This window comes from Gymnogyps californianus, chromosome 26 (genome assembly GCF_018139145.2).
Source record: "Gymnogyps californianus isolate 813 chromosome 26, ASM1813914v2, whole genome shotgun sequence".
Taxonomy (NCBI): Eukaryota; Metazoa; Chordata; class Aves; order Accipitriformes; family Cathartidae; genus Gymnogyps; species Gymnogyps californianus.
Genome location: NC_059496.1, coordinates 2,577,688 through 2,600,458, shown reverse-complemented (window position 1 = coordinate 2,600,458; position 22,771 = coordinate 2,577,688). Strand labels below are relative to the sequence as shown.

Genomic DNA, 22,771 nt, shown 5'->3' with positions numbered 1-22,771 from the left:
CTGCCAGGCTCTGGGCATGTCTGAGACCATGCAGGTCTGGGTGTTTCCCGAGTGCACACACTGAGCCCAAGCAAGAGGACGGGGCTGGTCACATTTCAAGATCAGCCCTCAGCTGGACATGGTGAATGGCCAGGGCTGGAAATGGCTGCTAGGGGGAATAGGACTGGGGGTGACTTTGGGGTAAGGGACAGTGCATGGGGTGGAGGAGGCTGTGTCAAGGACATGTGCTGGGCACAGAGACTAGGGACAGCAGCAAACTCACAGGGCTGCTGAGTCATGCTTCCTTCAGTGCAAGCCCTGACGCAGGGTCCCAGCCTCCCTTTCGATGCCACCGTTGAGGAGGGGCGATGGCACTAAGAGATGGGTAGTTGTGAGCACCGGCCCTTCTTCATCCACTACCCAGGCCTGGTGGGCACCAGGACAGTGAGGACTTCTGCCTCTGCACCATGAACATTGTTTAGGGCACCCACAGTCTGGGCATTGTCTTGGATTAGGTGAACGCTGGTATTTTTGTCTCTGAGGCAATTTCCAGCCTAGGTCATCTCTGTTCTGAGCTCTCCCTAACCCTCTGCTGATCTACCTGGCTGTTCCTGGCCCCCTCCCCATCAACCCTGCAGGGCCCCAAGCTGGCGGTGCTTGCTCTGCAGAGCCATTTGGCTGTGGTGCCTGGGGTCACAGGGTGACTCCACACTGGCCTTCCTGGTCAGGGTGGGAAGCAGCTCCAGCTGGATGGGAGGATGCTGCTAATCTCCCCAGTGCACTGGGGAGATCCAGTTTATACAGGGAGCCTGTGGGGGAGTCAGCTCCACCCAGTGTTAGACACACTCTTACACAGGCTCCAGGTGAGACAGAGCAGGTTCGTGCCTCTGGACAAGTGAGACAAATCCAAACATTTGTCTTCGAACATGATCACCACAAGTAACAATAACAATAAAGATAATGATAATGAGACTGGTAACAATAATGATAATACATCAAAGCACCATTGGGATGGGATATCCTGGGAGTCGTTTATGGAGAGGGATGGGGAGTTTATCACTATTGCAAACCTTTCATGTAAGCCCTTTCCTAACTGCATCCTTGAGCTCCTGGTTCCTCATGCTGTAGGTGAGGGGGTTCACTGCTGGATGCACCACCGAGTACGGCACTGCCACCACCAGATCCAGGGATGGTTAGGAGATGGAGAGGGGACTTCAGGTGCTGAGAAACAGGGAGACCACAGCCAGGTGAGGAGGCACATGGAAAAGGCTTTGTGCCATCCCTGCTCGGAGGGGATCCTCAGCACAGTAGTGCAGATTTTCACACAAGACCCAGGAGGGTCCCGTAGGGTTTGTTGAGAAGGGTTGTGCCGTCTTGAAGCGCACGGAGTCAGGGAAAGTTCTTAGCTCAGGCACAAACACTGAAGCTCTGACACCACAGGGACCCGTTATCTGACCACGGCGCAAAAGAAGCATTTTTAACCTCACCACGTGCCTTCCTTGTGCTTATTTGGTTCATTGCCCTGGAACACGCCAGGAGAGCACCACCGGTACTGCAGGTAAGACGTGAGCAATGCCCTGCCCACCCGCTGCCAGCTGCCTGAGGGGCCATTTGCCCCGGAAGTAAGTCACTCCTCTACTGGTCATGTGCTTTGTGGGGATTGCCTGGAAGGAGCGGCCACCCCTTCTGCTTTACCCGGAAGTACCTCTGACCCAGAATGCCCTTCCCCTCCATACCCAGGGCTGCCATTTTGGTTTGGCCACCATTTGGGGGGCTGCCATTGTATGAACAGGGGCTGCCATTTTCATGGGAGTGGGGCTGCCATGTTCTTAAAACTATACTGCTCTGTGCTTGGCTGATAGCCACTGCTTGCCAGCATCAAACCCACGTGTTCTCAGGAAGTCCTATAATTGACTGGCAAAAGGACTCTCCCTCCCTGTGCACCCAGAAGCACATCAGCAAAGGAAGCCCCCTGTTGTTACAATGCAGGGAGTCCCCCAGTTCGGACAGCCTCATTCCCCACATGTTTCATGCTGCATTGTGGTTGGGCGGCAGCCATTTTTTGACACCATATACCCCCATGTTCTCATGCAGCCCTGTGACTGGCTGCCTGCCTGCTTTGGACAAGGAAGTGCTCAGATATAAAAATATATATTTGTATTACAATATATACATTTTTAGAAATATATGTGTGAGTGTACAAATATGTATAAATATACTTTTATTTATTTATCATATATACGGTATTTTAAATATATATACCTTTCTATAGATGTATGTATGTGTATACATTTATATCTATATTTTTTTATTTATATAAAAACATTTATAAAGCCAGAAAAAATTAAATATATATAGCCATTATCAATAGGTATAAAATGGAGAAAGCCTTCTTCAATAAGAGCTAATGAATGAAGAATTAGAGTTTAAATGTGAATAGAAAGAAAATTACAAAGGGTGGGTCGAGGTCCCCACTTTACCAGGCTGCAGAAGAAGCCCAGACATGTCTGGGTTGGGGGGAACTTGTCTGGGTTGGAAAGAAGAGCCCAATCCTGGGAAGTGGCCTAGGAGGCCCCAACATCCCAGACCAGCTCAGCAGGACGGCCACGCAGGGTTACTGGGGCAGCCTCTGAGCTTTCTTGGTGCCGCAAGACACAGGCAACGCTGTCTGCGAACATGGAAAACCAGGACAAAATGCCAACTTCAGAAGAATATGCGCATGGGGACCATATGGAAAAGACCCAAAGAGGATCTCAAAAAAGACCACGAGAAGCAGAAGAAACAGCCAGTGAGCCCATGAACTGCAAAGTGGATTTCGAGGTGCCAAACAGAGGCAGGGTGGTAGTGGGGAACTCCCTTTCCCCATGGGCGTGGGGGATCTCACAGCTACCTGCAAGACCACTGTGCGGTGCAGAGTTGCTATTTAGATTTCCTTGTCCTTAGGTTGATAACCTGATGGAATGTTTCAAAAAGCTCTGGCTGAGTGAGTGAGGGGAGAAGTCAGGAGTGTGCTGGCACTTGTCCAGGTCCACCTGAGCCACACCAGCCAAAGCCAGTGTGCTGTGTGTATGTCATGTGAAAGGATGGGGAAGGGGGTGAGGGGTGGTGGATGTAATGTACATTTGTATTGAATACTGTAGGACCTGAGCAGGATGCAACTGGTGTGGAAGAAGGGGTGGAGATTGTACTGGGTGTGGCTGGGACGGAGTTAATTTTCTTGTTAGCAGCCGCTATGGTGCTGTGCGTTGCCTTGGTGGCCAAAACAGTGTTGAGAACACACTGACATTGGAGCTGTTGCTGAGCAGTGCTTGCACAGTGTCAAGGCCTTCTCTCTTTCTCACTCTGCCCCCACAGCGAGAAGGCTGGGGGTGGCAAGAGGCTGGGAGGGGAAAAGCCAGGACAGCTGACTCCAACTGACCAAAGGGATATTGCACACCATATGATGTCATGGTCAGCAGTAAAACTGGGGAGGGGTGTGTGTTCTTTGCTCAGAGACTGGCTTGGCATCAATCTCCTGCTGTGAGTGATTACTTCTCCACTTATTAAACTGTCTTTATCTTGACCCATGAGACTTTTTCCTGGCTTTTGCCCTTCCAGTTCCCTCCCCCATCCCGCTGGTGGGGAGTGAGCAAGTGACTGGGTGGGGGCTGCCACATGGGGTCACCCACCACACGAGCACAGAGCAAATAGGTTGGTATGTGCTTGTGAGGTCACTGGTGCCTGAGGAGATCATAGGCTGGGAGCTGGCACATGGCCTGTGGAAGTGTTGTGAGATTGCTGATGCCTGAGTAGCTGATAGGCCAAGAGCAAGCACATGGCTTGTGTTGGAGCTTGTGAGGTCACTTGTGCCTTGATATCTCATAGGCAAGCAGATAGCAAGTAGGTGGATATGTGGTGGTCAGGTCACTGGTGCCTGAGTAGCTGATAGGGAGGAGGGAGACACATGGCTTGGGTATGTACTTGTGATGTCACTCTTGGCTGAATAGCTGATAGGCCTTGATCAGGAGCATGGCCCTTATAGGTGCTCGTGAGGTCACCTGAGGCAGAGTACCTCAACAGCAAGGACATGGCAAATGGGTGTGTAGAATCCTGTGAGGTCACTGGTGCCTGAGTAGCTGATAAGGCAGGAGCAGGCTTATAGTTTGTGTAGGTGGTTTTGAGGTCACTGCTGCCTGAGTAGCCGATAGGCCAGGAGCAGGCCAATATCAGCAGTAGATGCTATGGACATCACCTGTGGCTGAGTAGCAGATAGGCCAGGAGCATGCACATAGCTGTGTATGAGCTTGTGATGTCGCTGGTGCCTGAGTAGCTGATAGGGCAGAAGCTGGCACATAGCTTGTGTAGGTGCTTCTGATGTCACCAAGTCAATATTTAGACCACAACCAAATATGGGGTTTTGGAAGAACCATCATTAGCAGCAGCAGTCCATACACTGCACACACACGTGTGACAGTGTAACTCATGAGCACACAGCGATGGCAGTAGGAGTGTGAGGTCACCATCAGTATAACCCGTGAGCACACAGCAGCGGCGTAGGAGGGTGTGAGGTAATGTCACGGATGACACCCCATGGATGTGGGGCTCGGTGCAGAAGCAGCCGTGTGCCCCATCAGAAGGGCATGATGTGGGACGGGATCTGCCGGCCCCTGTGTCTGCGAGGCCGAAGGAGCAGCCCCCTGCAGCCCTGGCTGGAGCAGTCGGGGTGGGGGTGGCTCGGGGCACCGCAGGGATGTGCCTGGGCACAGTGCCAGGAGGAACCACAGGCTTCCTGCCCGGGCGCTGTGGGGGGAGCACGGGGCGCACTGCAAGACACGTGGGCTGTGGTTTGTGCACCTGCAGGCTGCAGCTCCCGAGCCACCCATGGGGAAATAACGGCCCCTCGGTGACATGCCAAGAGGCAGGGATACATCTGAGCCTCTGGGCTGCGTGTCTGCTGCCAGGGCAGGGACATGTCCCAGCTCCAGCTCATTTGAAGGACCTTCCATGGGGCTCTCCAGGGAGGAACGGCTGAGCCAGTACTCTGGATGGGGCTCTGGCCTGAGCTAAGGCCCTTTCCCAGCTGCTCTCCCAGCACAGCAGGATCTGAAGCAGGGGCAGGGGCTGATTTCCTTCCCTTCCTGACACAGCCCTGGTGCAGTCCCAGCCTGTGGTTCCCATGGCACGGGGACGGCTGGACACTCGCACCTTGGGATGTTGGATGTGCCCGGTATAGGAGATGCTCAGTGCTCCTGGTCCACACAGCAGGGTTCAAGGCGTGAAAATCCGTTTTCCCCCACTACAGCCGCCCTGTCCTGTGACGCACCACCACCACAGTGACGTGACACCTGCAGTGGAGCCATCCCTCATATATGGTCATGAATGGCGCTGGAGCAGTTCATTGGAGGGCTGGGCTGTGTCGGAGGGGAGATAGCTCCCGATAATGTCTAAAAAGGTGCTGCTGCTTTGATTGGCTCCTCCTGTAGCTGGGCTGGCATCTGCAGAGATATATTGCCCTCTCGTCATCATTGTCCCCCATGAGTCCACAGGAGCTGTGGCAGGGAGTGTGGCGCAGCAGGGATGTGCTGGCAGGGCAGGAGGCTCAGGATGGGCCGAGAGGGAGTCCTGTCCCCTCAGATGCTGTGGCTGCTGCTCTGGGTACAGCTGTGCAGGGGTAAGTGCTGACTGCCCACAGCCCAGGGCCAGGGGCTACCAGGGTGGTCATCAGGATTCGCCTGGGAATGGGGTTTCTTTGCAGGTGCTACTGAGACGAGGGGCAGAAGGGGCTCAAGTCCATGGACGCCTGTGCCTTTCCCTGTGCCCATGTGGGTGGGAGAGAGTATCTCCTTTCCAGGGCTTCCAGTGCTTTAGGGCAGCCTGTGGCTGGCTGCATTCACAGACACCTCTCGTGGGGTACCCCCTGTTGCCCAGCACTGTGCCTCTGGAGCCAGTGGTGGCCTAGCTGGTGATGGCAGCCCCCAGAGATCCCCAGAGCACTGCCAACCTCTGGGGTAGCCTCGAGGGTTTGTGTGCTGCTCACTGCCCCCTTAATCCAGGGGAGCCCTGACCCATGAGGGCAGTGTGTACCCCACAGAGAGAGGGAGGGACATCTCGTGAGAGATCCTTCGGGGGGCCTGGCCCAGTGCAGGGAGGACTGACACCAAGGGATGAGGAGAGGAGATGGGTTGGGGAATCCTCAGGATTTGTCTCGGTGTTCCCTGGGAACTCAAAAGCCATGGGGTGGGTTTGGATGGTGGTGGGGCAGGTGGTTTGCACAGGAAGCTGCAGGCCTGGGTACACAGGGCTGTTGAGGGGGTGCTGGGCTGGGGAGGAGCGAGTGCCCAGTGCAGGGCTGGGCAGGTGCAGGTGGGTATGGGTGGGGGGCAGGTAGCCATTGGTGTGGGAAGAGGTGCCTTGTGCAGTGGGATAGGCAGGGGACCCAGCAGAGCTAGAACTGGACCCCCAGCCTTGCGCAGGCATGGGGATAGAAGGACCTCCACACTGCACTGGGGACAGCCTGGAGGGGAGAGGGCTCCCACCCCAGTACCTCTGACTCGACGCCAGGAAGGGGTTTCCCCCAGACCTGCAGTGCTGGGGCTTGGCACTCTCCTGACCCGCCCCATGTTGGTGTTCAAAAGGTGCTGCGGAGGTGAGGCTGGCGAATGGCAGCAGTCACTGTGCTGGGAGAGTGGAGGTGAAACAACAGGGCCAGTGGGGGACTGTGTGTGGTGACTACTGGAGCATGGACGATGCCGCAGTGGTTTGTAAGCAGCTGGACTGTGGGTCTGCTGTTGAGCTCCCAGTACGGACACTTTGGGCCAGGATCTGGCCCCATTTGGATGGATGATGTTGGCTGTAATGGCACCGAGTCTGCCCTGTCTGACTGCAAACACGCAGGATGGGGTGAACATAACTGTGGTCATGGTGCAGGATGCTGGAGTGATCTGTTCAGGTAAAGGGTCAGTGCTGTTGCCTAGCTTTGGGGCTGGGATGGGGAAGGGACCTGACTGTGCCCTCAGGGAGCAAGAAGGATGCCGGAGCAGGGCCAGTGTGGCAAGCGCACTGCCGAGGCTGGGACTGTCATTGCTGATGTACCGTCCCAGGGAAAGGCCAGTGGGAGCCTACCCCAGGGTGAACTAACCTTGCCACAGTGTCTCAGTCCCCCTCAGTTCAGTATCTTGGGCTGCAGATGAATCCTCCGTCCCTGCCCCAGGGTGTCCACTCATCTCCACCCATTCTGCCAGTTCCCAGCCAACAATGCTGAGGGTCCCTGTGCTGGAGTAAACCAAGGGGAACTTGCTTGGCACTCCACACCTTGGAGGAACAGCATCAGATGACTGGTCCTCCTGGGTCATTCCCCTTCACAGGCATGAGTACTTCAACTGAATGAAAAGGGCTTTTCAGAGAGGATGAGTGCTGGGCCCTGAGGAGAGAAGCAGGGTGGCACAAAGCCCTTCACTGCCTGTCCCCAGGGCTCGGCTCTGTGGTCCAGCACTGCAAGGCTTAGGAACTTTGCAGCTGCTTGACTCTGGCTGCTTCCTTCCACATCACCGCATGCACAGGCTGGCACTGGAAATCCCTGGGACTTTGACAGCCCTGTAGGGGCAATGGCTCCATGAAGCTAGCACTGACCACCTGCCCAACCTCTCCTGCCTGCCTATCGATCCCCACACTGCCCCATGGACACAGGGACTTTGGCAGCACTTCCTGACTCTCATCTGTGCCTGCTGTTACCCTCTGAGTCAGTGTGAGGCCAGGGAGGCATGCGAGTCTCGGGCCCTTCTGTCCGGCCATTGGCTTGGGACCTGTGCACCTCCAGGCAGAGCAGTGTGTCCCTGGCTGAGGACATCCCCTCCAAACAGGTATCGGAGGGGTCTGGACAGGCACCAGCCATGATAATACATGCACCATTTCTGTGCTCTGTGACATCTCCCACCTAAAAGGAACCTCCCAATCCTCCAGGAACAGCCCTGGGATTAGGGTGCACTACTGGCTGCCTCAGGGTGATGGTCCTGCCTGGCCCGAAAGCTCTGCAGGGGCTGAGCAGGCTGCAGCAGTCAGTATCATCTGGGCCACTTCTCCTGGACCCCAACTGCTCACCACTGCGGTGCTGGGGGACCATGCCAGGCAGCACAGGGCACCTTGTGTGGGAGCAGTTTGTCTGAGCAGTACCTGTGGCTGTGAGTCTGCAACAGACACATACCCTCGAGTGCTGTGATGGTGTAGAGAAGGGGTGCAGGGGGCCTGGATGTGTTTGTGTCACCACACTCCCCCAACAGCTTCCTCTGGGATGTGCAATGGGCAGTTTGGTCACAGCTTGCTTGGAGGTGATGCAGGATGTGGTCTTGTAGCTGCCAGAGGGCTCTGGGACTGCCAGGTGTTTTGGTTTTTTCCCAGGATTTTTCCGTCTGGTGGAAGGGAAGAGCCGCTGCTCAGGACGTGTGGAGATCCATGACGGGGACCAGTGGAAAACTGTCTGTGCTTCACACTTTGGTGCCAAAGCTGCTGACGTGGTCTGCAGGGAGTTGCAGTGCGGCAGAGCCCTGCCTGTCGCTGAGGCAGCTCACTTTGGAGAAGGGGTCAGTGCCATGTGGGATGGAGAGCTGCAGTGTGTGGGGAATGAATCCCTCCTCATCTCCTGCCTCAGGGGGTCCTCCAGGGAGCAGCCCTGCACCCACGCGAACAGCGCTGTTGTCACCTGCACACGTAAGGACTCAGGGACGGGCGTTGAACACTGGGGTGAGCTCCAGCCTGAGGGGAGGCAGGTTGTGGGTGTGGGGACAAGGGAAGTGGGGTGTCTGTTCCCACAGGCTGGCAGAGAGGTGACCTTCCTGGGGGATCCTAGACAAGGGCAGGGCTGGGCTGATGCCCAAGGACAAGGAGGGGCATGGGTTGGGAGGGCTCACTGGGATCATTGTGTTGTTCCGCAGGGGACACAGCAAGACCTGAAGGCAGAGGATAAGCTGGGAGGAGCCCGGGGCAGGCTGTGGTCCAGGGCAGCTGGGGCCCTGGGGAGAAGCAGCAGTGTGTGCTTGGGGGAGCCCTGGGGGGGCAGGTCTCTTCTCAGGGTGCTGGGTGGGGAGGAGCAGGTGCCCTAGGTGGGCATGGGCCAGGGGCAGGTGGCAGCTGGCCGTTGGGGTAGAAGGAGGTGCCAAAGGCTGTGGGGCCACAAATGACCCAGCAGGGCCACAACTGCACACCCCCAGCCTTGCACAGCCCGTGGGGATAGAAGGGAGCCCTGCACTGCCCCGGGGACAGCCTGGAGGGGAGAGGGCTCCCACCCTGGCACCTCTGACTCCACCTGGGCAGGGGTTCCCCCAGACCCCCAGTGCTGGGGCTCGCGCTGTTCTGACTGTCCTGTGTCAGTGTTTGAAGGTGCTGTGGAGGTGAGGCTGGCGGATGGTGGCAAACGCTGTGCTGGGAGAGTGGAGGTGAAACAACAGGGCCAGTGGGGGCACTGTGTGTGGTAACTACTGGGCATGGACGATGCGGCAGTGGTTTGTAAGCAGCTGGACTGTGGGTCTGCTGTTGAAGCTCCTCAGTACGGACACTTTGGGCCAGGATCTGGCCCCATTTGGATGGATGATGTTGGCTGTAATGGCACCGAGTCTGCCCTGTCTGACTGCAAACACGCAGGATGGGGTGAACATGACTGTGCTCACACTCACGATGCTGGAGTGACATGTTCAGGTAAGGGGTCAGCCTGTTCCCCACCTTTGGGCCAGGATGGGGGAAGGGACCTGGTGTGTCCTCAGGGAGCAAGAAGGGGATCCAGAGCAGGGCACAGTGATGCTGGTCTACATGCCAAGCTGGGACTGTCATTGCTGATGTCCCAGTCCCTGGGAAAGCCCAGAGGGACCCTACCCCAGGGTGAACTAACCTTGCCACAGTGTCTTAGTCCCCCTCAGTCAGTATCTTGGGCTGCAGATGAATCCTCCGTCCCTGCCCCGGGGTGTCCACTCATCTCCACCCATTCTGCCAGTTCCCAGCCAACAATGCTGAGGGTCCCTGTGCTGGAGAAAGCAGGGGGACTTGCTTGGCACTCCACACCTTGGAGGAACAGCATGAGATGACTGGTCCTCCTGGGTCATTCCCTTCACAGGCATGAGTACCTCAGATGAATCAAAAGGGCTTTCAGAGAGCATGAGTGCTGGGCCTGAGGAGGGAGCTGGGCGGCACACAGACGTTTGCTGCCTGTCCCAGGGCTCGAGCTGTGTGGTCCAGCACTGCGAGGCCTCAGGGCTTGGTGGCTGCTTGACCCTGGCTGCTCCCTCCCACATCACCACAGTCACAGGCTGGCATGGGAAATCCCTGGGGTTGTGACAGCCCTGCGGGGACATGACCCTGTGCAGGCAGCACTGACCCACTGCCCAATCTCACCTGCCTGCCCACGGCTCCCCACACTGCCCCATGACATGGGGGCTTTGGCAGCACTTCCTGATCCTCATCGGTACCTGCTGTTCCCTGAGAGCCGGCATGGGCCCAGGGGGGCATGCGAGTCTCCGTCCCTCTGTCCAGCCATTGATCTGTATTGTGCGCTGCGTCCCTGACTGAGAACCTTCCCCCTCAGGCAAGCATCAAGAGGGGTCTGGACAGGCACCAGCCATGATAACAGCTGCACCATTTCTGTGCTCTGTGACATCTCCCACCTAAAAGGAACCTCCCAATCCTCCAGGAACACCCCTGGGATCAGGGTGCGCTTCTGGTTGCCTCAGGGTGATGGTCCTGCCTGGCCTGAAGCTCTGCAGGGGCTGAGCAGGCTGCAGCAGTCAGTATCATCTGGGCCACTTCTCCTGGACCCAAACTGCTCCCACCACTGCGGTGCTGGGGGAACCATGCCGGCAGCACAGGGGACTTTGTGTGGGAGCAGTTTGTCTGAGCAGTACCTGTGGCTGTGAGTCTGCGACAGACACATACCCTCGAGTGCTGTGATGGTGTAGAGAAGGGGTGCAGGGGGCCTGGATGTGTTTGTGTCACCAACACTCCCCCAACAGCTTCCTCTGGGATGTGCAATGGGCAGTTTGGTCACAGCTTGCTTGGAGGTGATGCAGGATGTGGGCATTTAACTGCCAGAGGACTCTGGGAACTGCCAGGTGTTTGGTTTTTTTCCAGGATTTGTCCGTCTGGTGGAAGGGAAGAGCCGCTGCTCAGGACGTGTGGAGATCCATGACGGGGACCAGTGGAAAACTGTCTGTGCTTCACACTTTGGTGCCAAAGCTGCTGACAGTGGTCTGCAGGGAGTTGCAGTGCGGCAGAGCCCTGCCTGTCGCTGAGGCAGCTCACTTTGGAGAAGGGGTCAGTGCCAGTGGGAATGGAGAGCTGCAGTGTGTGGGGAATGAATCCCTCCTCATCTCCTGCCTCAGAGGGTCCTCCAGGGAGCAGCCCTGCACCCACGCGAACAGCGCTGTTGTCACCTGCACACGTAAGGACTCAGGGAGACGGGGGCTGTGCCAGGGGTCGGGGAACAGAGCAAGGAATGTGCTAGGCTGGGTGTGGGGACAGGAGGGATGATGGCATTGTCTGCAGCATGAAAATAGTTGAGAAGGAGAAGAAAGGCATGCTGTCCCTCTGGCCTCTCCCCCAGCTCCTGAGGGTACAAGAGCACCAATCCACCCTCTCTCCTCCTCCTCTGTCCCCAGAGTACACAGGGTTCAGGCTGGTGAACGGCAGCACAGCGTGTGCGGGGAAGGTGGAGGTCCAGGTGCTGGGGACCTGGGGGACCCTCTGTGCCTCCCGCTGGGATCTCTCGGATGCCCACGTTCTCTGTCATCAACTCAACTGTGGGTTTGCTGAGGCCATTCCTGGAGGAGAGCATTTTGGGAGAGAGACTGGCCCTGTCTGGAGAGACTCCTTCCACTGTGACGGCACTGAAGCCCACCTGGCACAGTGCCCAGTGATCACCCTGGGGGCCTCACCATGCTCCCACGGGAACACTGCTGCTGTCATTTGCTCAGGTGAGTGCCGGAAAAATGCTGCATTAACTCCATTTGCCCTTTGTGTGTGACACGGCCACCCAAAGCAGGGGTCCCATGGCAGTACCAGGCTGAAGTTCTCCCTGGACAAACCCTGGCATCCCCAGGAGCCATCTGGAGGGCTTTGCCTGCTCAGACTGACCGCTCTGCTTTGGGAGAGCTGAGCACTGAACGGAGGCAAGCATCTACCCCAGGGCAGTGCCTTAGCCCCAGCGCCACCACCAGGCCTGGGCTCCTCTGTTCTCGTACTGTGGGACGAGCCCAGGACAGGGCTGCAGGGCTCTGCTCCATCCCTCTGGCTGCAGACAACCACATCGCATCCCCGCAGAGAGCCCTGCAGAGCCTCATCCCATGAGGCAGGCAGGAGCTGCCTGGGTGCTCCCAGCAGCAGCAGACCTGGGTGTGAGCTGCAGAGAGGACCTCAGGCTTTGCCCTCACTTCTCGTCAGCAAAAGGCTCAATCTGTCCTGTTTGGTCAGAAAATCCCCCCTCGCCCTGCTCCCTGAAGGATGCCCTGCTCCCCAGTGCCGCCGATGGCTGTGGTATCTCTGTTGTCCCCAGGCTCAGCCGGCTTTGCATCCCTGCGGCTGGTGGGCGGAGGGAGCCGGTGCGACGGACGAGTGGAGATCTTCCAGCATGGGATGTGGGGCAGAGTTCTGGATGATGAGTGGGACATGCAGGAGGCCAGTGTGGTGTGCCGGCAGCTGCGGTGCGGAGAGGCAGGGACAGCCTACAACCCCCCAAAGCCTGAGCGAGGGACGGGCCCCGTGGGGCTGCGAGGGGTCCGGTGCGCAGGGCACGAGGCCAACCTGGCCCTCTGCAACACCTCCCTGCCTGAGAGTGCACCTGGCAGCAGGGGTTGCGGAAGACGTGGGAGTCATTTGCTGGGGTGAGCAGCACTGCATGGGCCCCCCAGGTGACGGGGTGGGTGGGCAGCCAGGCCCTGACAGCAACTGGGCTTTCTACCCACTACAGGGAGCCGGTGGGTCCGGCTGGTGAACGGGACTGGGCGCTGTGCTGGGAGAGTGGAGCTGTACTACCAGGGCACCTGGGGGACTGTGTGTGACGATGGCTGGGACCTGTCTGATGCCGCCGTCGTTTGCCACCAGCTGGGCTGTGGAGGGGCGGTGGAGGCGGCTGGCTCTGCTCGGTTTGGGGAAGGCTCCGGCCAGATCTGGCTGGATGGCGTGAACTGCTCTGGGGCCGAAGCTGCTCTCTGGGACTGCCCTGCTGGCCCTGGGGGCAGCACGACTGCGGGCACAAAGAGGACGCGGGAGTCATCTGCTCAGGTGTGTGCCAGGACTGTGGTGGGAGCCTGGTTCCTGGGGAGGCCAGGACACAAGGAGAGCAGGCATGGCCAAGGCTGTTCCTGACTGCCTCTGAGCTCCTGCCCGAGCCCGTCCTGTGGACACCCATGCACGGGCACCCTCAGTCCCACTGGGGGTCCCTGGGGAGCTCAGCAGTCCCCGAGGGTTAGCGGGAAGGGCAGGGGTGTCTGTCCGTCAGGGACTTCTCTCTGCCCCTGGGTGCAAGGGGGACGTGCTGGCCCTGCCCCTGCCCGCCTGAGGGCCTGGGGGGTGCAGAGGTGTCCTGGCTCCCACAGCCCCACACCAGCCTGTTCCCCCTTGGTGCCTTTCCTCGCAGAGTTTGTGGCCCTGAGGCTGGAGAACAGCGACGGCTGCTCTGGGCGCCTGCAGGTTTTCTACAACGGGACATGGGGGAGCATTTGCTCCAACTCGATGACTCTTGACACGGTGTCGCTGGCATGCAAGGAGCTGGGCTGCGGGGATGGAGGATCCCTGGAAACACGCCTGCCCTACGGCAGGGTGTCTGGCCCTGCCTGGCTGGATAACGTGCAGTGTGGGGAGAAAACCAGCTCCTTCTGGCAGTGTCCCTCCACTCCCTGGAACCCGCAGTCATGTGAAGACCTGCGAGATGAGATCCACATCACCTGCAATGGTAACTCAGAGCACCTGGGCACCACTGTCACCCAGCTCCTGCTCCCTGGTGGGCACGGCCAAACACAGAGAAAGAGCTTGGAAGGGCTTTTCCTTGCCATGTCAGACCCTTCTGCTGCTGGTGGCACAAACGTGACCACAGCCACCCACGTCCAGCAGCAGTTGCCACCCAGGCTGCCAGCAGCACCTGCGGGAGGCAGAGGCATCTCCAGGTGAGGTCTCAGAAGAGACCAGACAGGGTTCAGAAGAGCCTCCCCTCCATGGACACCCTCCTGCTGCTCTCTGAACCAGGGCCTTTTGGGGCTGAGCAGTCAGGGTCCCCCACAGTCCTGCGTGTGTCCCCTGAATGACCAGGGTTCGGTTGCTGCCGTGACCAAGATGGCACAGGGAGGTGCAAGCAGAGCTCAGCCCTGCTCTCTTCTGCACCATCCCCTGAACCAGCCCCTTCACCACAGTGTTTCCTTCTTCAGGGGGACGCCCAGAAATGCCCCCGACCCGTTGGCCCCGTGCCCCAACTCCACGAGCTGCACAGGTAGGGAGCTGCTCCCCTGTGTACCCTTCTTGTCTGGCAGGGCTCTGCCTGCTCTCTCAGTGCCATGGGAAGTCTTTGCCTTCTCCAGCCAGGGAGAAGATTCGTGCAGTGGGAGGCGAGGACAGGTGCTCGGGCAGAGTGGAGGTCTGGCACCGTGGCTCTTGGGGGACGGTGTGCGACGATTCCTGGGACATGCGGGATGCTGAGGTGGCATGCAGGCAGCTGGGCTGTGGCCCCGCGGTGTCTGCCCTGCATGAGGCTGCGTTTGGGATGGGGATGGGCCCTATCTGGCTGGAGCAGGTGGAGTGCCGGGGGACAGAGCTGTCTCTGCAGGACTGCTGGGCCCGTCCTGGGGACAGCGGTGCTTGTCGGCATAAGGAAGATGCTGCCGTGCGCTGCTCAGGTGAGTGGCAGGGCTGGGACCCTTGCTCGGGTCTTGGCAGGGAGCTGGGGAAAGCCTTACACCCACTTGGTCCTGGCATGGGCCCTGACCTCCCAAGAGAAGGAACATTTCTGTGGAGTGCAGGAGGCTGGTGCCAAGTGCGGAACAGCCTCGGTGGATCTGGACGTCCTCCGGCCACTGCCGTGGGGCCCTGCAGCCCCAGGGCTATCCCCTGGGCTGCCTGTGCCTTCCTGCCTGCCGCCCAGAGCAGAGGCGCTGGGCCCTGTCCCGGCCTCCCTTTCTAGCACTACAGGAGGGGCAATTTGGGGGGGATGTGTCAGGGGCATCTCCAGACACACACAGGGTGTTGGGGAGGAGGCTCCCGGGACCCGCACAACCACCCTCTCAGCCCAGCTCTCCTTTGCCTCTTCTGCAGCTACACCCAGGACGGCAGCATTCCACCCCAAGCAGGTAACTTGTCCTCCCCCGGGGCTGGGTATCCCAGGGCCAGGCTGTGAGCCACAGCTGGATGGAAGGGGCTCCTTGCTGGGGTGTGAAACTCCCAGGAGGAGGCACTGGGGTGGGGTGGGGGGTTAGGGAGGGTTGTAATTTACTCAGCAGGGTAGAAGCTTGCCCATCACTCACCCCTGGGGCCTCCACCCCTTGCTGCCTTGTGTGATGGGGGTCAGGACTGATGCTGCCTCCACCTCTCCCAGGCCTGGTGCTGCCCCTTCCATGTTCTTGCCCATGCAGATCCCACTCGAGGCCGTCTGACTGGCAGCGGGAGAGTCTCAGTGCCCGTCATCATCTGCATCATCCTGGGGGCCCTTCTCTGCCTGCTCCTGGCCCTCCTGGCCGGGCAAGTGCTAAGCACCAGGACTGGGCGCAGAGGTGGGTCCTTCCACAATGGTGCCAGGGGAAGATACCTCCTGGAAGGGCTGTGGGGTGCTGCGGGATGTCAGTGAGGGCACAGGCAGAGCTGAGGGGGTGGGACTGTGTGCTGCCACCTGTCCCAGACACCACCCCAGTGAGTGCCTGGCCATGGGGCACCAGCAGCAAGGGGTGGAGAGAGCCAGAGGTGGGGGGAGCTGGCCAGAGGCAAGGAGAGAAACGGGGAGAGTGGGGCTTGGGGAGATGTGAGCAGAGGGGAGATGGCCAAGGCTGGCAGTGCTCTGGGTATTGGTGGAGGGCGCTCTGGGGCAATGGAGATGCTAGGAGGAGCGTGGGGCAGGAGGGTCCATTTCCATGGTGTCAGGCTCCCAGCCTGTCCCTCTGCCCAGCCCTGCCCACCCACCAGCAGGGCAGGGGCCCTGCTATAGACCCGTGGGGCAGAGAGAGGGCAGCTCCAGGTGGAGAGGAAACATGGGAGCTGCTCCAGGGTCAGACAAGGGGCATGACCCAGGGGCCAGAGGGGCATGAGCGCTGTCTCCAAAGGGATGATGTGAGGGTGATGCTGCCCCAGAGGATCTCCACAGCAATGTTGCCCTCACCAGGGATGTGGCAGCCATGCCTGGACAGTGCAGTGGGGCTGTGCTGTCGGAGCAGTGCTGGGCTGGCCCAAGGAAGAGGTTTGGGGGAGCACAGTGGGGTCCCATTGGCTCTCTGCCTGTCCCTCTGCCAGCCCTGCCTCTATCCCCAGGCTCCAGGAGAGCTCAGGAGCTCTTCCCCGAGGCCGTGTATGAGGAGATCGGTTACAGCCCAGCATGGGAGAAGCAGGCGAGGTTTGGTCGCTCAGGTGGGTGTGGGTCCTCCCTGGAGGTACATCTGCAGGAGAGACCCTTTCCCCTGGCCCAACCCAGAGCTGATCCCCTGAAGCCCCCAGCCCGTGGTCCCTGCAGCACTGGGCCATGTGGTGTGTGGGGAGAGCATCCAGGTCCTGGGCCAGGAGAGGAGCTTTCTCCCAACCACCTTTCACCGGCCCAGCTGGACAGCCCCTCTCTTTCTGCCCCTGCACCCCATGTGACACCCAAGGAGGGAGGGAAGGGGCTGTCCTAGGGACCTCTGGGAGCACCTTTGAGACAGGGTTTGTGCCAGGGGAGCAGGGTAAATTCCCAGCCCTCCTCCCCATGCAGCCCCAGCTCTGTGGGTCCCCCTTCCCCAGCAGCGCTGACCATGGGCCAGGTCAGTGGGGCTCGCTCCATAACACCCACTGTGCATCTCTCCAGGCTCTTCTTCAGAGGAGTCCCTGAGCCAGCTGCAGCCCTCCCCTGGGCTCAGCGAGGAGGAGGATGGTCTGGCATCAGCAGCAGGTAACGGAGGCAGGAAGGGCTTCGTCTCCCTGCAGACATGTGATGGACAGAGGTGTCACTGAGTGTCAGTGTCAGAGATGGGGAGGACATGGGGGTCTCCTGTGGCTCTGCCAACACCAGTGTCTCAGCCCTGTGTCCCTGCGCCTCCTCCGTCCTCTGCTCTGCAGGACGTATCTTCTCACTGTCACCAGCTCCCCTCTCCTTTCAGATGTTCTTGTCCTGGCCGCAGGTGAGCCAGCGCATGGCTATGATGATGCCAGGGAGGTTTCTGACCCTGGGGAGGATGCTGCCCCTGAGCAGGGCGAGTGGGAAATGTCCAGGGTGCCAGAGGAGGAGCAGGGCCCAGGGATGCACCCAGAGGTGAGAGGGAAATTTAGCACTGCTGGTTCCTGGGTGCCATCCCTGGTGGCACCTGAGTCACTGCTGTCCTGAGACCCCAACCTCCTGGGAAGGGGGAACCTGCCCCAGGAGTTTTCCTTGGAGGGACTGGGGGTGGGAGAAGGAGCTGAATGTGGTGAGGAGCTGGGAGGAAGATGATGTACAGACCCCATGAGGTGAACTGCAATGTCCTGCCTTGCTGCCTGCAGGGGCCAGCCTGCGCTCCCGGACAAGTGTCGGGGTCCCAGAGCTGAAGGAGACACCTTGTCCCTGTCCCTGGCGAGCATGGGCTATGATGATGCTGAAGAGGTGTCTCTGGCACATCCCCGTGAGGACACAAAGGCTGTGACAGTGGAGCTCTGTGCACAACAGTCCCTGAGCCCCAGGCCAGGAGAGCCCATCCCTGCTGTGCAGCTGGGTGCAGCCGGGACGGAGGAGAGGTCTGTGCAGCTGGGAGAGCTGTGAGCACATGGGAACTGTCTCCCTTGACCCATGGGCAGCAGAAACCCTGGAGTTTCCTCTCTTTTTATTCCCCTCTTTCTGCTGTGCCTCCAGATTTCTTCTTATTAAAAGTCTCTGAGGGCTTTGACCCACAGCTGGTGCTTGCCTGCCCAGGTGGCGGGCTGTCTCCCTGAGGCTCACCAGGGGGAACAGAGAAGAAGGACATGGCAGTGCGGAAGGGGCGCAGGGTCGGGGTCAGGCTGTGGGCTGCGAGAGCCATGGTCCCTGGGGAATAATCCTGCTGACAGAGACATTTCCATCCTGCTGGCCACAGGCACTTTCGAGTCCAAATGGCTCTCTGATAGGTCCCGTGATGCACCTCAGCGGCAGCACCCATTTCCTCACCCTGGGTTTCCAGCTGCTCTTTCCCCCTGCCTGGGCCCCGCTGGTCCCACAGCGCAGAGGCCATGACAGAGCTGCCAGGACAGGGGAAGCCCTGGGCTTTTGTCTCACAGAAGTGAGCACTAAGGTGGCTGCAGTGCCCTGAACACCCCAGCCAGCCCCAGGTGGGATCAAGGCCCACAGATTACCTCCCATAATGGTCAGGAGGCAGCTCTGCTCCCCACTGCCCCAGCACAGGGTGCAGAGCCATGTTCAGGGACACGTGGGGCTGGATTCCCTCTCCTCATGCTCTGCCAGGACCCATCTCCATTGCTCCTGCTGCCTTGGGCCCTCGCAGACCCGAGCACTACTGCCACAGCCGCAGAGCTGCCTTCTTCCTGAGCAGGGGCTGTAAGGCCCCACGGCAGCCCTGGGACCCCCTCCTCCTGCTCCCCTCCAGCCCCCACCCCTGCCCTCCTGCTGCCTTGCCAGGGGTGTCAGTTTGGGTTTGTGTCGGGGCAGTACTTGTGGGCAGGTACAGGAGGGAGGGGAGCAGGGGAGATTGGGGCACCTTTCCCTCAGCGCTGTTGGAGGGCCAGAGGGATGGAGAAAGGATCCCCACGAGATGTGTGCTGTAGCCAAAAGCCGTGGTCCAGCCCCTGGCCTGAAGAAGGGCTCATCTGGGAGGATGCTCATGTGGGCACGTTTCCATGGCAGATGAGATTTTGTGTCCCTCCTCTAAAGCAGGTGCTGCTGGGAGCTGAGCCAGGGTCCCTCTCCCTTGGCCGGGGCTTTCACCTGCCCCTGCCCCGCAGAGAAGGCTCTTACGCAGGAGCCAGTCGAGGAGAAGGCTTTGACACCTGGGCAGGACCTGGCACCCAAACTGCCCTCCCTGCTCCCGCTGGTGGGTCTCCACACCCCTCTGCCTTTTCCCCAAAAGGCTCCTCTGCTGTGGGCTGGAAGGTGCATTTGCTGTCTGTGGCAGGCAGGGTTCCCTGTGGGGAGTTCCTGCAGCTCAGTACTGCTGCAAACAGCAGGATCTGGCCCTAGAGGAGAAGAGGGGAGGAAGCGGCTGTCGCCAACATCCTCTCCCACTTCAGCATTGCCCCATTCCCTGCCGGGAGCTCCACCACCCCTGGGGTGACGCTGGCGGGTTCTGGGGGAAGCCCAGGCTCACACACCCCTTTGCCCCATACCCTGGAGCCTTCCTGCTGGCAGCCCCCATGGGAGAGCAGCGTTCCCAGGGCCAGACGCCCACGATGATGGGTGACATACATGGGCACTGCAAACACAGCCTCCATCCCCTGGAAAACTCCCACTGGGGCAAGCTCCAGCCCTGCATCTCAGAGAAGTAAGGTGAAGTGAAGTAAAGAAGAAGGGGGGAGTGTTATCTTCTGAACACAGGATGGTGGGGGTCTATGGGCAGCATGGACACTGACCAGCAGAGTCAAGGTGCCCCAAGTGGGGACCAGGGCAAAGAGCCCAGTGCCTGTCCCGTGCCACCTCGCCGCCAGCTCTGCCCTCCCGTAGGTGTAATATTTCTCCCTTACTCTGGCACCTGGCAGAGGTTTGCCTCCTCCTCCTTTGGGAGATGAGCCACAGGCCTGTGTGTGCTTGAGGGGGCAGCACACCTGAGCAGAAAGTACCTGTTTCATGGCATTTTGGGACCTGAACAGTCTGGCCCTGCGGGCTGGGTCCATTCTCTGCAGCAAAGCAGGATTGTCACTGTGCCCAGATCTGTGGTTTCTCCTGCAGCTCCCGAGGACCTACCTGAGGGGGGGTCACAGTGAGACCCCAACTCTCAGCACTGCTGCCCCGACGCTGGGCAGAGCATGCTGTTTAAAGTCCATGGGAGAGCAACCTTATTTCTCTGAGGCTGGGCTCACTGCTCCTGGGGCTGGGCACCCTGCAGTGAAAGTCCATGTCTCATACCCCATTTTGGTTACAGGTGTTATTGCCAAGGGAGCAGCCAAGGCACCATCTCCTGGCCCTCACTGCCTGTGCATGGCGGTGGACAGGCCTGTGCCTCCCCAATGCCATCAGCACAGGGTGGACAGAGACACCAAACACCCCAGGAGCAAGAGCTGGGCACCGGCCCTACCAGTCCCACCTCAGCAGGGCTGTGCCTGACCTCAGCAGCTCCAGGTTCCCTGAGCTGAGGCTCTGCTCAAGCCACTGGTGATGGTGGAAGGAGAAGGACCTGGAGACAGGGTCAGCGTAAGAAATGTCATTCCTCCAGCTGGGAGACCCACAGCCCCGCTCAGGCTCGTCCAGCTCAGACACCCCTCCTGCTGGCACAGAGGGGTGCTTCCCACATGGTATGGGATCTCCACCTGGAGACAGGACAATCTCAGACCCTTACCCCTGGAAAGCCACCAGGCCAGTGTGGCCCTGGTCCCAAAGGACACCTGGGCTGGACCAGCACCCTCACACCACATCTCTCACTGCAGCCAGAAAGGATTCCTAGTGTGCTGCTGACCTCTGTCCCCTGCCTGAGATCTCCCCACAGACACACTCTGCTGCCAAGCACTGTCCCTGGGTGGTGGGTGGGGTGGGTCTGTGGTGCAGGGCAGTGACCCGATCTCAGGTCCAGCACAGCTGCCTGCTTCTCCTCCAAGAGGGGGCTCAGCAGAGGCTGCGCACATAGCCCTCCTCACCTCACAGCCAAGCCCTGGGTGGGCAGGGCAGGCCCACAGGGTCTGGAGAGGACCAGTGCCCCAAGCTCTAACCCGCACCTGCCTGAGGCTGGGGATTCAGGGCAAAAACACCCCATGGAGATGCTGGGGATTGAACCCAGGACCTCCCTCATGCGAAGCGGGCGCTCTTCCACTGAGCTACATCCCCTTGACACTCGCCAGCAGGAGAGACCCTCTCCTCCCATAACGTGTCTATGACAAGCACAGTCCTGTTGTCCCCTGGGTGCCCAGGGACCTTCTGCAGAAAACAGCACTTGAACCCTTCTGAGATGGGGGAAGTCAGGACAGCCTCTCCGCTGGGGTCTGATTTTGGCACAGTGCTGCACTGCAGAGCGCAGCCCCTTCAACGTCTCTGCAGGGCAACGGGGCAGGAGGAGGCTCTTGCTCAGGCACTTCTCCCATGCTCTGGCCCACTCCAGGGTGGGTTGATGGAGAGGAAAACAACCCTGAGCCTCCTCTGACGCCCAGGGCAACACCCCTCTGGGCCACATCTGTCCCCAACTCCACAGCAGGAGCCGTGCAACAGGGTGAGGGAAATGCCCTCCCTGAGGGGAGGTGCCCCCAGCCTCTGATGGCACCCCAGGGCATGTGGTGGAGGGGACATGGGGGCAGAAATCTTACATCCCCCTCCTCCAGGCACTGGGCCTCTCCCTGCACCCCTCTGTCCCCCAACATCCCTGGAGGTGAGGTGAAGGGCAGGCTTCCACCTCCATGGGGCTGCGCATGTGGCTTGGGCTCAGGGACCTTCCCACTCCTTCAGCACTGAGGCCTGTCCTGACAGCAAAGCAGTGCCCTGGGACAGCCCTGGCTGGGGTCTCTGTGGCAGGGTGGCTGAGCGTGTTCAGCTGTTAACTCAAAGGGCGATGGTTTGACCACACGCAGGGATGGTGTCCCCATGGTGGTACAGCTGGGGCAATTGTGTTGCCCAGTGCCATAGATTTTTCCCAGTGCCATAGATTTTTTCCTGCTGAGCCCCTGCCTGGCAGAGAGGGTTTGGGGAAATCAAAACCAGACCACAGTCACCGTGAACTTCTGGAGTGGTTGAGTGGAGCTAAGGGGATGGGCTGCTCATTTCTTCTGTTTTGCACACATGGTCCTCAAAGCCCATCCCCGGCAATGACTTTCCCATTCTTGCTCAAGAACAACCTAGAAGGACTCTTTTGGAGAAATGACAATCCTGCAGGCACTACCCCTGTGGCCAAGTATTTGCAAGCTCACGCTCAAAGCTGGCAAGACAGGAACTTTGCTTGTTCAGATGGTCTCTCCCTCTCCCCTCCTCTCCCTTGCGCTCAGGCACAACAAAAGCCAGACTTCCCTGGAGGTGCATGCCTGGGGAGCCAGCTATGAGGCAGCAGAAATGCACGGGTTTAGAACATGCACGTTGCTGTGGGACTATAGTCCAGTCTGTGCCATTCCTTGGCCTGAGTGGGTGACTGGGGAGAGGCTGAGACTGAAGACAGAGGAGATGTCCTGGGTCAAAGTTGTCACTGTGTTCCTGATGGGCGAGAAGGGTTCTGTAGCAGCAAGAGGTTGCAAGAGGGGAGCCCAGCAGCTTGTTGGAGCTCATGAGCAGGTCTTTCTTCCTCTGGGCAGGGACTGATGGCTGTGAAGGGCTGCAGCTGAGCTGGACACTCCAGTCTGGTGGGTGAGCAGATTTGGGTATGGAAACTGGGGACAGCTGAGACACTTGTGCTGTGAGCCCTGGGTTTGGTGCTGAGAAGATGGAGAACACAGAAGCATGTGTGATGCTCAGGAAATGCAGAGGGAGGTAAATTTGGAGAGTAAAAATGACATCCAGTGGTTGAACTGGGGCTGTTTGGAAGTCACC

General features: G+C 59.2%; 1 protein-coding gene, 1 non-coding gene and 1 pseudogene across 2 annotated transcripts in view; 1 reads left to right on the top strand and 2 right to left on the bottom strand.

The window, feature by feature from the left end:
* LOC127025996 (scavenger receptor cysteine-rich type 1 protein M130-like) overlaps positions 1-7,310 on the bottom strand; it is a 15,482-nt gene extending 8,172 nt beyond the window's left edge. The window contains 1 exon segment of the mRNA XM_050911122.1: positions 7,097-7,310. Coding sequence (XP_050767079.1) covers positions 7,097-7,310 — 214 coding nt within the window.
* A 5,149-nt stretch (positions 7,311-12,459) lies between these two features.
* LOC127025995 (antigen WC1.1-like) lies at positions 12,460-14,719 on the top strand (annotated as a pseudogene).
* Positions 14,720-21,019: 6,300 nt separating this feature from the next.
* On the bottom strand, positions 21,020-21,091 carry TRNAA-CGC (transfer RNA alanine (anticodon CGC)). Its single transcript has one exon. It is a non-coding gene; the product is annotated as a tRNA-Ala (tRNA).
* Positions 21,092-22,771: the final 1,680 nt, after the last annotated feature.